Raw genomic sequence first — 18090 nt, 5'->3', positions numbered from 1 at the left:
ATGTCTCCCTTTATAGTGTATTCTAACCCAGACACAGTAAGTAGCATGTTACTACAAGTCTCTATTTATCACATTTCTATTAAAAAAAGTCTCCAGGCTACACCTACATCCAATATAAAGTTAAAGCTCAAACTCCTTTAAGCTCCACAAACACCTTCCTTGAGACATAAAAAACAAAACAAAAACAAAAACCTTTGAATAAGAACAATATTAAAAAAGTAAATACTGAATAAATGAAAACTGCTTTTACAGAACACTTCAAAATGCTTTTTTGCCCACTAAGCAATTTCATGTTAACAAACAATGATAAAGTATCTTGAATAAAGTTAGAAAACCTAATTTGAAAGGAGGAAAAACATGGAACAATTATGCAGGATGTGTAGTGTATTTTAGTCACTTATTAAATACTGGCATAGGTAAATAGCTGCTATTCAGCATGCCTCTAGGGAAAACCTCTTGGCTATAGAGGCTTATTAGTGTTAAGCATCTGAGAGCCATGGACTATAAAATAAAATCAATACTGTAACCTTAACTGTAAAAGTCAGAAAGATACTGGAAGAGTTCTAATTTAACAAGATTACAGATGAGTTTTTAGAGAACATTTGGGGAAAAGCCACACATTTAGAAACATTTATGCTACAAGATATCTCAAGGTTTCTGTTGTTAGTAATGCCGTTATTGCTTATGCTAGTAATGGTTAGGGTTAATTTAACTGATGTGTTACTTTAGTGGATTTACAGTAAAGTCATAGAAATGATCTGGCACTTATTTCAAATAAAATCATTAAACTGAGGTGGTAAACTAATTGCTTAGGAGCAATTATGATTTGATGTGTTTTAGTGTGGTAGAGGAAAAAAATCACAAAAATCTTAAGGTCATCCATTCAGCAGCTCAATGCAAATATGATTACTCTGCACAATATTCCATTTCTCTTAATGGAAAAGTAGTCAAGACTGGTATAAATTGTAGTGTTTAAGTTCAACCTAAATCTATATTTTTTCCTCTAACAAATGTAAATGAAGAAAAAAAACATTCTGTCAATGAAATTACTATGATGGCATATTTATTATCCTAATGGTTTTGAAAATCATGAAATTGATCAGTAACAAAACCTCTATTTAGTAATGGACCAATTACATTTGTGAGATAATGTCAATGAAACAGAATATTGTCACAGGATAATGGTCTCCTATTGCTACATCTCTAGTCATTTAGACAAAATAAATGTTGCCGTATGGCTGACTCATTTATTTTCAAAGTAGGAGACACTGATCCCATAGCAAGGCTCTGTTATTAATAATAACTCAATTTCTATCAATCATTTGTTGTACCAGAATGGTGCAGGACATGTATTTGTATGAACTGCACATTCTTCAGGTATAAGGCAAAACATATGGTGCCTCCAAGCACATAAACAGCCCAATTATTATATTATTCAAAGAGAGTAAAATAAACATGTAATAATAATTTAGAAAATGAAAACCTTTCTGAATTTTAAAAAAGATCCATGTTAATGAAAACTTAAAGACTCAAGTCCTAAAGGCCTATAAATCTTCATTTTAAATCTAGAATGTTGGATCATGAAGTAACCTTTATTTCACAGATGAAAAACTCAGAGGTTACTGAAATTAAGTGATTCAGCCATACCAGTGTTTAGTTTCTTGACCACCATTATAGTGCTGTAGACATAAGGCAAAAAATCATAACAGAACAAAAAATATATATATTACAATAAATATAAAATTAATTTTTATATTTTTACATACACATACTCATTTTAAACTGGATGTATGTTACACACCTCTACTAAAGATATTCTAGACTTTAGGATTATTTATTAACATCTTATCATTAAATAAAATAAAAATTCTTAACCTGAGCCCAGCTCAAAGACTGTACTCATGAATCCCTAGAGTCTATGAATGCCTCAGATATTATGTGCATTTATCTGTATTGAAGTATCATGTATTAGAAAAAACTGTAATAGGGGTTTTGTAACTAGTTCACAAAACCATAAACATATCAAGGAGTTGCTTGGGAGGCAGTGTACATAGTAATAATGAGCATGGGTTTTGCAGCTGAACACACAAGGGTTCCGATTCTACCTCTCCTACTTATTGTCTGTGTGATCTATGTCAAAATATCCCACCACTGAGGTGGTGGGTTTAATGAACAGTCAAATGGGTTTTTTTAATAGGGTTGAACAGCAAAAACATATGTAAAGTCTTAACCCAGTCCTGAGAAATCAAAAATTTTGATTTCTGTGGTTTCTTGAACAGATAAATGATTTAGGAAAAGAAGTTAATATAAAAATGGTTAATAGAGAAAAATCATCAATATAACGATTATAGGTTAAAAAGACACTGAATATACAAACACATATACCATTTTGGCTCCCCATTTTAACAAAACAGCCTATAAGATATTCTAAGGAATCTGAATATAGATATGTGTTAGCTGATAGCAAGGAATTGTTTTTATATTTGTTAAATTGATAATGATACTGGGGTTGTATTTTTTAAAGTCACTTAGATACATTTAGAAATATCTCCAAGTTAAATGACATGATCTCTGTGATTGACAATGCTTCAAAAACAGGGAGATATTAAAGCAACAAGATTAGCAAGATATCGGTAACAGTTCTAGCTGGGCAATGGTACAGGAGATGAGCTTTATGCTTCTCCCTACTTTTGACATTTTCCACAACAAAAACCTCTTCAAAACTTTTAAAAATTATGCTTAAACATTTAATTCAAACCAGCTCTTCTCCATATTTATCCACTAAAGTCACTCATATCTCCAAGTATTTTAGTTGAAAAACTTTTAATCATGGCACTAATATTAAGAGGTTGTCTTTTTAAAAACAGAGGATTTTACTATCTCAAAATTTTGACAGTCTTCCAGAATCCTGAAAACTCATGAACTCACCCCTACTCTCTCATTCGAGCTCTACAAGGTATAATGAAATCTTCTATGAAGCTTCCTAGGAAAACTGTCCACCTGCCAAGACTTAATAAGCAGTGTTCAAATTCTCCTGGTCCACTTACCTCTACATCAGTCAGTTAGTAAATTGATTCTCTAGGTAGATTGTAGGATAACAGGAAAAAAATCTGCTTTTAAAAGAGATGATCTAGGCTCTGCTATTAATTACCTGGATGCTTTGGATGAGACAGCCTCTCTGAACCGATAGTTTCTACTATACCTCACCAAAGAGTCTAATAATCAGTGTTCTAGTCCTAAAAACTCAGTTTCTTACTATATACAATATTGGTAGTATAACAATAGCTTTCCAAACTACTTCAAAATAAACTTAAACATAAAATCAATGTGAAAAAAAGATTCAAATTAAACTTTCTGCCACTCCAATAGACTTTGCATGGCACACTAAGATACTGAAGTACACTATCTCCCTTTGGGTTTTCCACTTTCCTACTTCAGGCTGTGTTCCATCAATTTAGAGACCTAGTATTAATTAGCAAGTTGCCATTGATGATTGATTGACTGACTGATTGATTTAGTGAAAGGGGAAGGGAGGGAGAGAGAGAGGAAGAGAAACATCAATCAGTTGCTCGTACCCACCCAGACCGGGGACCCAACCCAAACATTAGGCATGTGCCCTGACCCAGAATCAAACTGGTGACCTTTTGCTTTGTGGGACTAAGCCCAACCAACTGAGCAACACCAGTGAGGGCAGTTGTTATTTTTTTCAAACTAATTATCCATTGTGGTTTTCCTGCAAATGCTATATTTTCAAATCACTGAGGTTCCAGAGCACAGATATATAACTTTCTCCTACTAAGTAGTATTGGCCCTTCTAAAAGGTACACAGGTTTACCCTACCCAGAAGGTTCTTCTTGATTAGAATGTGTGAGAGGAGCATGGACATCTTTTAATTGGTAGGCAAAGGGAGGAATTCTGACTTCACCAACAGTTTATTGTTTTCCTTTTTGTTTGACAGCTGCTCATGCTGTGATTTTTCACGTACAGCAGTGGAGCTGGAGAGAATGAAATGCAATGTGGCAGAGGTGTCCTGGAGTTTGCTCTCTGATGGCATCATGGGACATGGAGGTTCACTGCAAATTCTGTAAGGAGTCAAAGTTCTTGACTTCTGATATTTTCATTAATAAGAAGCTTAAACAAAAAAATCTTAAAAATTGTGCTTAAGCCTTAAATTCCAACCATCTCTTCAAATTTGTCTGTCAAAAGCACTTGTATATCTCATTTTGCCTGTTTCAAAATTTGATATTTAATCCTTGTGATACAAACTCTAGGAATGTAAGGAATTCTTGGTGTTCTATCTGGTGCCCAAAAGTAGCTTAAGAATTCTTCCAGGAAGATTACTAAATTGTTTGCCTTGCCATTTTCTAGAGCTTTGTTTAAAGTCAATGATTCGCAGATAGAAGTTACTCAACTACTCGTGAAAGCTACCCATTCACCCAGCTCTGACAGCTCTAGAGAAATCTTCAGATGGCATCATTTTGCAGGTGGTAGTTTGGGCTAGAGTAGTTTTCCAAAGTGGAACCAACTGGTTCCCAGATGGGGAAGAAAATGTTCTGAAGTCCCAAATTTAATAAACATATCCAGTCAATATTCACTCATGCATATTCACATCCATAGCACATAGTAGCATATTAAATATTCTACAAATTCATTCATTTTTTAAAAGTTTGAATTTTTGTTAAAATAGAATTTTCCAAACTTGGTTAAATGATCTTGTATCCAACATATCTGTTAATATTCCCTAAATTGCTGGTCTCTGATTCCAGTTCTATTTACATGCTACTGCACTCTCACTGTTATTTATTTCCTGTACCTGACTGATCTCATACAAGCCAGCATCAATACTCTCCAGCCCCCAGTGTTCCCTGAGGTATTTGCCTTAATTCATTGGATATTCAATACTATATTCTTACAGAAACCTTACAAAGTGCAAATCAAAATTTAGTACAACATCTAAGACTATATTACAAATGAGAACATTTGCAAAATAGTCAAAATAAATTTCTAGGGCTTGAAAATATATTAAAATTTCACAAAGACTAGTTAAAGAGATGTATTTATATGACAAAACTATAAATTTTAAAAAATAGTGTTATTTTCTAGTACCAAGAGCAACCAAAACAAGATGCCTAAATATTGCCTACTGAAGAGTCCTGCATAAATTTTTAAACTACTGTTAAAATTGTAATTATATACCAATATACCACTAAGTAGTGCTACTTCTCACTAACATACTAATTTATTGATTTTTGTGTAAACAGTTACTTCTTATAATGCTTAAAAGTAAGTTAGTTTTTAGGTGTGTAGACAGTCCTTTCATACTCTGGTTCACATTGTTTATTCTCCATGAACCACCATTTTTCATAAGAGTAAAAAATTATTTTTTTGTTCTGTAGGTCAAGGGCTGGAAATCTAATTTATTCATATTGTGTGCCTAGAAAAATTTCTGGCAAAAAAAATAGGCATTTGATAAATGTTAATTGAGTCCAATTATCTCAAATCCTCAATGTGTAGTAGGAACTAATAAAATATTACTGCAAAAATGTCATTTTAAATTTACATTTACTTAAAATTACAAATTGTTTAAATATTGATCAGACTGAGAAGCTGCTGAAATTTCCACTTAAAAACCCCAGCTGTATACAACAAATATATTTACCCTATCACTAAATATCTATTAAATAGTGTTTTAGAACTTCAGGCATAGATGAATCAATGACTATTAGAATGCAGTGGCAAAGTGACAGTCATAAAAATGGTTTCAAATTTTTAAGCAAAATTATTAGAATTATTAGTCTGTTAAATTTCTGGGCACTGACATGCAACTACATTTATTCCCTTGAAAGTAACTTGACAACCCAAGACCTGCCTCTTATTCTTCTCTTTTATCAGAAGTTGCAAAAGATGACTCTGATGACTGCAAGACAAGCACCTTGACTAGGAACTGAGTCTCTGAAATGGCTCTGGTATAAAAAAATAATTAAGGTAGACAAGGGGTCATGTGAAATTTGTTCTGGTGTAACAACTGAAATAAAGGAAATTTTCAACATACATATTGAAAAGTTAACCTAGTTCTATTATTTAACCACAAAAACCTAAAATGATGAAAAACAGTATCCAAAAAAGAAAGTTTTCAAGAGGGAAAAGCCAGAATTATAAGACTGGGAAATTCATTGAAGACTAAGCAAGAAAAAATATTCTACACTCTAGCAAAGGAATATCAGTGTCTACATGAGCCTTGTTAGTGATCCAGTTTTCTTTTTTTCTTTTTCTTTCCATTATCTATGTGTAAAAGAACATAAAATAAAAATATAAATATTACATAATGTAGGTGCTGACAAATTTAATTTCCATCACTATTCATCAGAAGAAATTTTAGCAAATTATATACATTCCTACCAAATTTTTAACACGATTAAATAGTGGTTAGTTTTAAAATGTTTGTGTCTACATTCTGAAAAATTAAAAATTATAACTTTAATAATCAGGAAATTGTTAATGTTTTTATTTTTAAAAAATTTACTTGTTAGTAACAGGCTAAAATAAAAATAATTTTTTATTAAATTATTAAAAATTACATACAATTTTGTCATTACATGAATCTATATTTTATATTAAAATTGTGCCTGATTTTTTTTTACAAGTGAAATAAGTATAGTAATTTGGTGCTATCACATCCTTTATTTTTTGCCTACTTGGAATAAATCTCAATGTTTTAGGTTGGGGTTTCAGATTATAAGTAGAATGTTACAATAAATTCGCCCATAAATTTATTTTTAATTCTCATATTTCAAATATTAGTTTTGCTAAGGGCTATCACAGAAATAGATTTTAATGCAAAGTTAACACAATGGAATAAGGCATACCCAAGAAATAATAGCAAAATTCAAACATTTCTGTCAATTATAAGCACAAGCACATTTTACTCAACTAATAACTACTTATTGAATACCAATTAGTACAGGGCTTTGTGGCAGAAACAAGTATAAAACATGTACTAAAGTCATTATAAATAGCGAGTAGTACTTGATATGCCCTTTAGAAAATTCCCTTCATGGCAAGCAAGTGTGTCTAAAACATTTGAAGACCAACAAGAAAAACCATGGGTCATTTTACTTTGAAAAATTTTAAAAAGCAATTTTCTAAGAACAAAAGGACTGCAGTTGCATTAACAAATTTATAAAGATAGTACTGTACTGTCCTCATTTTTTCATGGTAGTTGAAGTCTTTTTTCCACAATGGCCTATTGTGCACATTACAAAGTCTTCAGGGTCTTCAGAATTAAAGTGACAGACTTTTTTTTAAGCTCACTTGAGAATGGATCATTCTTCTTCTCTTAATATAATATGCCTTTACAGACTTCTCTAATAACTCTAGTCATCTTGACAAAAGAAAATCACCAAGACAATACAATGATTTTACAAAGAGAAAGAATGACAGTTTCCCTTCTACTTTTCAAAAATGTTTTATAATATGATTTGAGATTGGCTTTATTCAAAAGGCTGAAAGGGGAATCAATTCTTAAAAGTGACACTCTCTACAATAACGAATACTACACTTCTGAACAACATATCCACTCCTACACATTCACAATGTTATTACCATTAGAATTTTTTCCAGAATGATTTTTCTGATGGGGAAAATATGGCTTTGTTTAGAATAAGCTGACAATATCAGTAAAACAAGTAATAAAATATAAAAGGTTGAGGATTTTGTTTATATCATCATTTCTGCAAGTCTGATAAAGGTCCCTATTTTTTCTTGCCTTCACTAATAAGACCAGTGTTCTGCCCATCAACAGTTCATTTATCCAAAAGTTAACTGTGCCCCTACTAAGCACCAAGTGTTGTGCATGGTTATTAGGTGCTTGTTACAGTAGTAGCCAAAACAGATAAAGTCCCTGACCTCATAATGGAGGCAGATTGAGACAATTCCATTGATAAATGTGTAATAACATATTATGAGTACATGGAACCATACTGAATATCATGAGAAAAAAACAGTTAAGACCTGGATGAAACTCCTCCAGGTAGGCTGGAACTGAATAATGACAAGATAAAAAAACAAAAGAGAACACGATCTTTTCATAGAGTTAGGAGAGGGGCTTCCAGAAAACATGGCTTATATGAAGGTCTTGGGTTTTGTCTTCCCAAACCTACACAAAGCAGTGGGCCCAAGTGTAAGAAGGAGAAGCAGATAGCACCCACGGAAGCTGGAGTGATAGCCAAAGGACAGGCAGACAACAAATGGGGCTTCTTAGTCACATGAGGGAATTTTCATTTTCCTCTAAGCAGAATGGAAATTTACTAAAGGATCTGAAGCAGAGAAGTGATGTGACATCATTATGTTTTATATAGATGATTTTGTCTACTGCCCAAAAAATACATTGTAAAAAATGTCCTTAGAGTAGAAGTCTCCAGCTCGTTTCCAAGAATGTCCTTAGAATGACCTCTGTCATCTGCCATTACTTCCTCCTGCACAGTGTCCAGCCACAGGACATACATGGCCAATCTGAAACCAACTTCTGCACAGCGCCTGCCTACGCCATGCCTCCCCCTTCTTCACTAGTTAAAGATCTCAGCCTGTTAAAGGAGGCCCAGTGGACTCAAAGTTCAATTCCTCCATGAAAAATTTTCACTGTTCTTTAAACCCTATAGCATTTGGCATAAAAAATCTGGAGCAGCAAAAACGTAGTCTTGAATAAGGAACTGACTTTGACTCCTAACTGCTAAGTTATTTGTCTCCTGAGATTACTCGACATACAGCTTCCAAACCCTCAGGTTCACACACCCAAGCCACAGTCTGAAAACTACCAATAAAGAGTGCTTTTCTTCTACATTTTTAATAAAATGTAGAACTTGATTTAAAAGACAATTCTCAAGTACATTTTTATGCTGCTGCTATAAGTTATATTTGTATCCATGCACACATACTAACAAAAATTGTAGTTAGCTAATTTTTCAGTTTCCAGGCTTGATAATCTCCCTCTAATTATGGCAAAAAAAAGGGCATAGATATGTCTGAGGGAATAGATTTGACTTAATTCAATAAACCAATGATTTTCAACCTTTTTCACCTCCCTGCACATATAAACTAATTACTAAAATTTTGCAGCATATCAAAATATATACTTTTCCCCAATCTAACAGCAAACCAGGTATAATTTTGATTCATTCACACTGAATGGCTATTGTTGTGTTTGCTGTTTTCATTTTTATATTTGACAATCTAAGGGCAAAGAGGTCAGTGCTCCTCACTAAATAGTCAGGTACTGCAGGTTTTAAAAATTCTTGTGGCACACTGGTTGAAACTGTTGAAATAGACTTTAAAAATAACATGGAGGTAAGCTGGAATTTCAGAGAGCCAAATAATACCTACTTCTTAGTTATGTTTCCCCCTAAAGCTTTCTTAGAACTGTATCATAGTTTTATCTAGAAAGAATGACCAGGTTGACTTAGATCCAAAGTTTCTACATTCCACATTTACTTACTGTTTATGCTATAACTACTCTCAAAAGGTATTATGGCCTCCTTTAAATGGGAGCTTGCAGTGACTGGCACCTGCAATGGCTAGAGGCTGGCTCCTCCCTGAAGTACCCCATAAAGAGAAGCAAACTGATCTAATTCAATCAAAACTGTGGTTCTGCTGCAGTCCAACCAGCTAAGATAGACAGATCATAATCTATCCCACACACAATTGGAGGCTCTAAAAAAATCATTCTGTCTGAAAAATAAAGTCCAATAAACATGTAAAACACGGGATTTTTAAAAGTTAACTTTGACACCATTTGACTTGTACATTATCTTAAAAATAATTTTAGTGCAGTCATTTTATGAAGAAAATATAACCCATGTTGGTTCAACTAATGATATTCTGACTAAATGAAACATGAAGTGAGCTAACATATTACTCTAATGTCGCTGGGGGCAACTCTTTATTACTCACCTTGATCTCTGTCATGCCATGTTCTACTTCCAGCAGCTGGTGAGTTTGGAGAGGGATAAAAGTCTCCTGTAGGACTGGGTTCCATATTTTCATCTATGGATATAGTTTTGGGTCTTTTGCTGTTAAAACATGACAGTAGTTATGTTAATGGAATTTCTAGGAAGATGTGTAGCATTTCAAAGCATATACTTTGAGGAGATTCTTACTGTGGAAATTTCCATAAACACAAAATCTCAGACTAAGTTTGAAATAATGGTGAGTATTCAAGACATAAATAGGGTTAACGCTATTTCCAATTGTAGATATTATTTATGACGCTATATTATATCACTATCTGCCTCATAAACATGATGTTTATTACATTTATGTTTGAAATGTACTTCCAAAGAAATTTCAGATGTAAAAAGTGAATTCTTAATGAGATATAGGTACTAATTTTAAAATTGTTATTAAGATTGTACCTGATTTTTAAAATTATTATCAATATCAATAATGTTCATTTGCATTACACTTGATATTAACAATATAATCCTGTCACAGTAATTCAAAGATAAACAAATGGAGCAGAGCAGAACTTGAGCTGTGTGGAGTGGCACTGGTCTAGTATAGAATCTAGGCTACTTACTACTTCTTAGTAGTAGGCTTATTAACCTTTCTAAACTTAGTTTAATCATTTATAAAATGGAAATAATAAAACCTAGTTCAAAGGGAAGTGATTGAGAGGATTAAATGAGTTATAAAATGTAAAGCTCTTAGTTAAGTGGATGGCATTTAGAAGATACTTACTAAATAGTAGCTATTAGTAGTAACCATATAATTAATAATATTAAAATTGTTATAGTATGTTACCAATTATAAACTATTTCATATATTCTTCTTTATCTTTTCTGAAGAAATCAGGTTATTGATATCCCTTATTCTTAAGATTAACCATGAAAAAGCAAGCCACTACCGAATTCAAACTACACAGTATATCGTACTTTTAATATGATATATTTTAATAAAGAAAATATGGCTCATCTCAATTATTAGGAAAAGTGAGCATTTGAAGCAGAGGTTAAAAAGCCATTTTGTAGCACACGCCAGATAGCTTGATATATATCCCCACCAACACCCTATTAAACAGTTAATTGACTATAAAAATGGATATTTTTCCCTAAGTTAAAAGAAGTCCCTATTTACATCTCTGTAGGTAAAAACCTAAAAAGATGTCTTCTAAATTAACTTAATCAAGTGAAAAACATAATGCCAAAGAATATCAGAGGTCCTACACATAAACCAATCCTCCCTCTTCTTAGATGTGTGGACACAAATTTAGAGCAATTCAGTGAGTTGCCCAGGGCATGTTGATGGAAGCTGTTTGACACAAAGTAAGTTCTGCTCTTTCTAACTGTCCTGTTTCCAAAACCTGGAAGCGTGTGTATGTCTGGGTATTTTCACAGATGTGCCTGTGATTAATATTTGACTCACAACTCACACAGTATTGACATGATGTAGAAGGTAGCAATTTCTATCCATAGTGAGAGTGAATAATAGTTCTTTAGTTCCTTCTGATGGTATTCGAGTTAGAAGGTAGATATTTTTAAAACCCTGCTTTAATCTAATTCTCCCATCTCTGAGTCAGAAGTAAATATGGAAAACTTGAAATGATAGAGAAAAGATTTTCATAAGGAAATAATAGAGAAATTTTTAACCATTTTTATTCAGAATGACATAATGTCTGATACTGAATAACCATGAGAAAGGCTCTATGTTGACAAAATACTGTCCATCAGACAAACTTAGAAATTACTATTCACATTTTAAATTAAAAAAAACTAAAGCATTTTAAAATCTCACCACGTCACTACTATTTTAGTGATATTAAGCCCAATTATCTTGCTACACAATCTAACTATATAAAAATACACTTTGATCATAAATGATATAAAATTAAACTTAGCTAATAAACATACAAATGTCCATAGCCCCATAATTAACTGAAATGCAATTAACTTGCATTACAAAAATAGGATAGGAAAATAGTCAATTTTTTAATTTTTAAGTTAATATTATTATTATTAATATTATTTAAAATAATATTTAAAAAGTTAATAAAAATAAAACATATGTTTTTTTCTGGAATTCCTGTATACCATCATATTTGATCATGGGTATATTTAACACTCTGGAAATGAAATGGGTCTTCATATATTGCATATTTAACTAAAAAAATAATAAAGCTATACTATTTATTCACTTTACCTTCTCATTAACTCAATCCTCTTGAAATCCTATGTACAGTGACTTTCCAAGCTATTTATCCCTCAATTAAATAGGAAACCTCTTTTTAAACTTTTGTGGGAATGAAATTTACAATAAGAAGGTCAAGAGAGAAAAATGAGAATGTCAACAAAGAACTAACAAGCAGAGTAATCTCACTGTAGCTCTTCTACAAAAAAGAGTGGTTAAACCAAATCTCAGAGCAGGTAATATTTTAATTGGTATCTGAGAGTTCACTAAATTATTCAAAGAATATCAATTAATTGAGGAACATGGCAAACTTTGGACTAGAATGAGGCCTTTTACTTTTAAATAAATGACACATTTTATTTTGTATGTTTCATTTTCCCCAGCTTGAGTGTGGTATTAGGGTAAAAGTTTGTAGGATGGATCAATCATAAACCAGGGTTCTTTGCCAAGGCAATGGCATTTTTAAAGTCACCAAAAGAATTAGTTAATTTGAAGAATTATAATATTTCACAGAACAGGACAGAAATCATATCAATACATTTTAATAGTTCTCTGGTCACTCCTTAAAAAGTTTAAAAAATGCTTTGAATAAAAATTACATTTAATTTTTAAATGTAAAAATACATTTTGTGAGGAAAGATGAAAAATCTGTATGAAATCAGCAAAAACTCTTTAACTCTTTGCTTTGTTTCCCCTATTCTGTACCTCCCTACCTCCCTATTTGCATACAGATGGAGAACAAGAGCCCCTTCTCTTCCAGTTACCTGCTTGGTGGAGAAGACAGCGACCTCTGAAGATTGACCCCCGAGTTCATGTCATGATAGTATGGTTGGCTTGGGATTTCTCCAATTGGAAAGTTGACACCAGTTCCCTGGGTTATGGGTGCTGAGGATTAAAACAAAGGAAACATTGGGAATGACATTTACACTTGTCATCTTTATTCAAATGTAATAATCTAATATTTTCCATGCTTCTGGGCAAGGGTAAGGAGAACTGTCTTTACTTTTAAGACTCTAATATCAACCATATGCTGGGGCAGGACTTGAAAACTTCCTCCTGATACCAAAGTTCAAGTCTGAAAATTCAAGGCACTCAGACTGTAACTATTGATTACCACTTCTCGTACTCCAACTCTCCAACCTTCCTCACTCACTCCTTTGTAGTAGCTGTAACTATATCTGTCACCCCATTCATCTACAGATGCATCAGAGAAAACAAAATACGCTCAGCACCAAGCAAGGTGCTTTGTACTGAGCTGACTCTCAAAAACCAAATCATCATTAAATAAATATAGATCAATTTCATAAATAAATGACAAATATTGTTCTATAATAATATTAACATTAATATAATAATGGATTCAAAATCATGATATTTATGATAGAAATAATTCTTATATTATGACAGGTATATAAGTAAAATTTTAAAATATGAAAGAAAGCCAAGTTATTTTCTCTCAAAATAGATATTCAGGTTTCATATGAATATGAATATTATAAGTGTAGCCTTTCTCAATAATTAGGTTTTGTTTTTCAAAAAATTTTGTGCTGCCCTGGATGGTGTGGCTCAGGTGGTTAGAGCAGAGTCCCACACACCAAAAGAGTGTGGGTTTGATCCTTGGTCCAGCACATACAGGCTGCAATCAATCAATGTTTCTTTCTCCCTCTCTCACCCACTCCTTCCCTCTAAAAGAAAAAAAAGTCCTTAGGTGATGGGAAAATATTTTTGTGCTACAACCTTATAATTTATTTAAGATACACACATGGAGTTTCACGGTTTAAGATATTATTTTGTAAATCAAGGAATCTTTTTGAATTTACTTATATATTATGAACGGAGATTTTTGCATGTTGGTATTGGGTTTTGTACATCAGTTTAATTTAAAAAACTGTTTCTAGATGTCTTCAATAGATCTGTGTGGTTGCTGTGTTAGAATGAGTACAGTCTTACCAGATAGCTTTTTAGTTTGAACTAACGCTACCACTTATAAGCTATGTGCCTCGGTTTCCTAAACTATAAAATAAGAATAATAATAGCTTAGCACCTGTGATTATTTTGAGGATGAAATGAGATCAAAAGTGATAAAAGCCCAGCATTTTGCCTGGTACATAACAAGTATTCCACAAATATAAGTTTCCTTCCTTTTTTGCTTTCCTCCACAAATTTCTTCCCTTGCAGACTAAAGTGGTCAGCAAAGATGGATCAGTTCAAAAACATGCTCAAAACAGATGAAGGTATAAATTAACCTACTTGCTGAAAATCTGTTCATTCAACAAGTTACTGATTGTGTCCATTACTGTCAGGTGCTGCAAGGAATACAAAATAGTCTAAGATAGTCCTGGTCCTTAAAACATATTGGTCAATAAGGTGGGTAAACAAAGTACTCATGAGAACATAAATTCAAGCATAATGCAGATCATAATGAAGCCGCTCAAATGAATGACATGATAAATAAATGCTGTAGGATTTCAAGGGAAGAAGACTCCAACACAAGCTTTAATAGTCCAAGTTTGTGGAAAAGCTAAGGCTAGCACTAGACCTTAGAGAATGTAAATATAAGGTTTTGAAGGGAGGTCATTTCAAATATGGTTTACGTCAGGAGCAAAGTCATGGGCAGAGATAATATGCAAGGTGGAAACCAGGCAGGTTTGTGTCAAAGGACAGTACTTAAGAATAGTTTTAGTTCTGGCCAAGATGGAGGCAAAGGTAGAAACCCTTCACCTCCTTGCACAACTAAAAGGATGTTAACAACCAATTTAAAATCAATAAACAATGAAAATCGCCAGAAAATTAAATTGCATGGAACTCTGACAACCAAGGAATTAAAGAAAAATTCAACCAGAACCACCAGACTGGTAAGACAGACTGCGTAGGCCAACTCAGAAAAACCTCCAGAAATGGCTGGGGGACAGGGCTGACTGCTGAGCTTGGCAGAGCTGCACAGGAGAGACTGACTTAAGGGGAAAACTGAAACTCAGAGCTGACTCTGGGCTAAGGTTGGGGTTGCACCTGTGAGAGATACTTCCAGTCTGACACGAGAGTCTGTTGGAAAGTGTGCTAGAGTCCAGCAGGTGAGCTGCACTGTTCCCTCTCTGGCCGCTCCCACACCGGCAGTGAGCAAGGAGGGTTGCCCTTCCTGGGTGAATACCTAAGGCCTCTCCTGGTTACAACCTATCAGCTGCCCCAAGACAAAGAAATATGGCCCAAATGAAAGAACACAGCAAAATCTCAGAACTAACTGATGAGGAGATTGCCAACCTATCTGATGGAGAATTTAAAGCCCTGGTAATCAAAATACTCACAGAACTGATTGAGCTTGGTCGAAAAATGAGAGAACAAATGAAAGATACCCAAAATGAAATAAAGCAAACTATTCAGGGAACCAACAGTGACAAGAAGGAAACCAGGATTCAAAGCAACAATTTAGAACAAAAGGAAGAAATAAACAACCAACTTGATCAGAACAAAAAAACAAGAATCCAAAAAAATGAAGAGAGGCTGAGGATTCTCTGGGACAACCTGAAACATTCCAGTATTCTAATTATCGGGGTGCCAGAAGAAGAAGAACAAGAACAAGAAATTGAAACCTTATTTAAACAAATAATGAAGGAAAACTTCCCCAGTCTGGCAAAGGAAATACACTTCCAGGAAGTCCAGGAAGCCCAGAGAGTTCCAAAGAAGTCAGACCCAAACAGGAACACACCAAGGCACATCATCATTAAAAGTTACCCAAGATTAAATATAAAGAGAGAATCCTAAAAGCAGCAAGAGGAAAGGAGACAGTTACCTACAAAGGAGCTCCCATAAGGCTACCAGCTGATTTCTCAAAAGAAACCTTACTTACGGGCAAGAAGGGGCTGGAAAGAAGTATTTGAAGTAAGGAAAGGCAAGGACCTACATTCAAGATTACTCTACCCAGCAAAGCTTTCATTTAGAATGGAAGGGCAGATAAAGTGCTTCCCAGATAAGGTCAAGTGAAAGGAGTTCATCATCACCAAGCCCTTATTATATGAAATGTTAAAGGGACTTTCCTAAGAAAAAGAAGATAAAAAATATGAACAACAAAACAAGAAATTCACAACTATCAACAAATGAACCTAAAAGAAAAGAAAAACAATGAAAACAAAAATTAAGAAAACAACCAGAACAGGAACAGAACCAGAGAAATGAACATCACACAGAGGGATGAATGTGGGGAGGGGAAAGGGAGTAATAGGGAGGGAAAGGTGCAGGGAAGAAGAAGCACAATTAGTAGGCATAAAATAGATGGGGACAGATAAAAAATGGTATAGGAAATAGAGGACTCAAACTCATATGTACACCCATTGACGTGAACTAAGAGTGGGGGTAATGCTGGAAGGTTGGGGGGCAGGGTGGATGGGGGATAAAGGGGAAAAATTTGGGAAAACTGCAATAGCATAATCGATAAAAAATACTTAAAAATATATAATGCAAACCTTTCTACCCTTTAATACCTGCCCTAGCTCACAATTAGAAGGTATGAGAAAAATATAAGCCAGATTCCACTCAATAAAAATTTCTTTATTACAGTTTTATAAAAAAAGAATAGTTTTTATTTCTTCACTTGATTTTATTGGGCCTTCAAAGGCCCTAATGAGAAAAAGTGTGTCCTGTGCTGTGGTAACAAAGTTCTAGAGCCCCTGAGCCTCACTCAAAGAATACATAGTCTACTTAGTCCTCCTGCCTCTCTTCACTGCTGAAGGTGAATAGAAAATTCCAAAGGAACCACAGATTTTCAAGGAACTTTTTTTTACTCGGAATTTTTTATAAACATTTGAAATGTGTTCATTACCAGTTGATTTTTACTGCAATATCAGGTAGGCCAAGATTAACTTAAAATGTTTTTAAGAAAGTATGACTATGAGGCACATGTTTTAGTGCAGAGCAATATCAAAAAATATATAATAAACATCTTTCTTTTCCTACTAAAAATTAAGTAAGTCACTATATACAAGATTAGTCTCAGCTTTAAAATTCTCAAGCTTCTGCTTTCTGTTAGATTGTTCATATTATATATAATTCATGTTAGCCTCATTTTACACAGAACATTTTGTATTCAGTGTACAACTGTGCCTAATGGCTAAATCCTTTGGAAAGCCAAAATGCAACTGTTTGTTGTGGCTTGAGGTACACCGGAGGTTAAAAAATGCAAGGTAAGAAATCCCACAGTAACCACATGCTCTAAAGTTTATTATTAGAACCTTGTTCTATGTGACATTGGAAAGCAGGCATGTGATAGAGGGAGGCATTTGCGGGGCTCAGTGAAAGCAAGCGATCTGTCTGGTTCCTATAACAGTAATGGATACAATTCAAATAACTAAGTTACTAACAGGAAACTTATAGGTTACATCTTATACAAATTATTGAAATTTATTAAGTTCATGCAATATTTAGGCAAACATCTATAGTTTCTATGGAACACATAATGCTTGACAGCACAGATCACTTGACCATAAACATACTAGGTATAATTTATAGTAAAATAATAATAGAATTTTTCTAAATTTTGTTCCAGAGGATTATTCCAGAATATCAAATTAGTAATAAAAATAATCTGTCTACAAATTTATATACAAGCACTGTAAAATTTTAGTGTGCATTCTGACACCAAATGGGAGTTGACAGGGAAAAAAAGTAGATTAATAATAAACATGACCAGATTTTAAAACAGCACACCCACAAAATTTATTTCATGACAAAGTGTATAAGAACAGCAAGTCCCAGACAGATATCCTGTTTGAAAGCCTCTGAGAGAGCTGTTAGAAGCACGGACCGAGTTAGCACCTATCCCAGGGAGGCAAGAAGCCCGAAAGCTGCAAATCCTGGTTAAGAGGCTGCCAATAGCCTCTTAGAAACCAAGCTCCAAAGAATCTCAGATTGTAAGGGTTAGAG

The 18090-nt window shown here is 33.7% G+C and overlaps 1 protein-coding gene across 11 annotated transcripts in view; it reads right to left on the bottom strand.

Annotated features, from left to right (window-relative positions):
* The window catches only part of NFIB (nuclear factor I B), a 429811-nt gene that overhangs the window by 49816 nt on the left and 361905 nt on the right, over window positions 1–18090 (bottom strand). For all 11 annotated transcript variants that reach the window (XM_045840343.1, XM_045840349.1, XM_045840344.1 and 8 more), the window contains exons 5-6: window positions 12942–13062; window positions 9946–10064 (exon numbers count right to left, since the gene is read on the bottom strand). In XM_045840343.1, coding sequence (XP_045696299.1) covers window positions 9946–10064; window positions 12942–13062 — 240 coding nt within the window. The remainder of the gene's footprint in view (window positions 1–9945; window positions 10065–12941; window positions 13063–18090) is intronic.

This window comes from Phyllostomus hastatus, unplaced genomic scaffold, assembly GCF_019186645.2.
Source record: "Phyllostomus hastatus isolate PE091 unplaced genomic scaffold, TTU_PhHast_1.1 phas_contig_34, whole genome shotgun sequence".
NCBI classification, from domain to species: Eukaryota; Metazoa; Chordata; class Mammalia; order Chiroptera; family Phyllostomidae; genus Phyllostomus; species Phyllostomus hastatus.
Note: the sequence above shows the minus strand (reverse complement) of the source record. Positions and strands in the feature narration are given on the sequence as shown.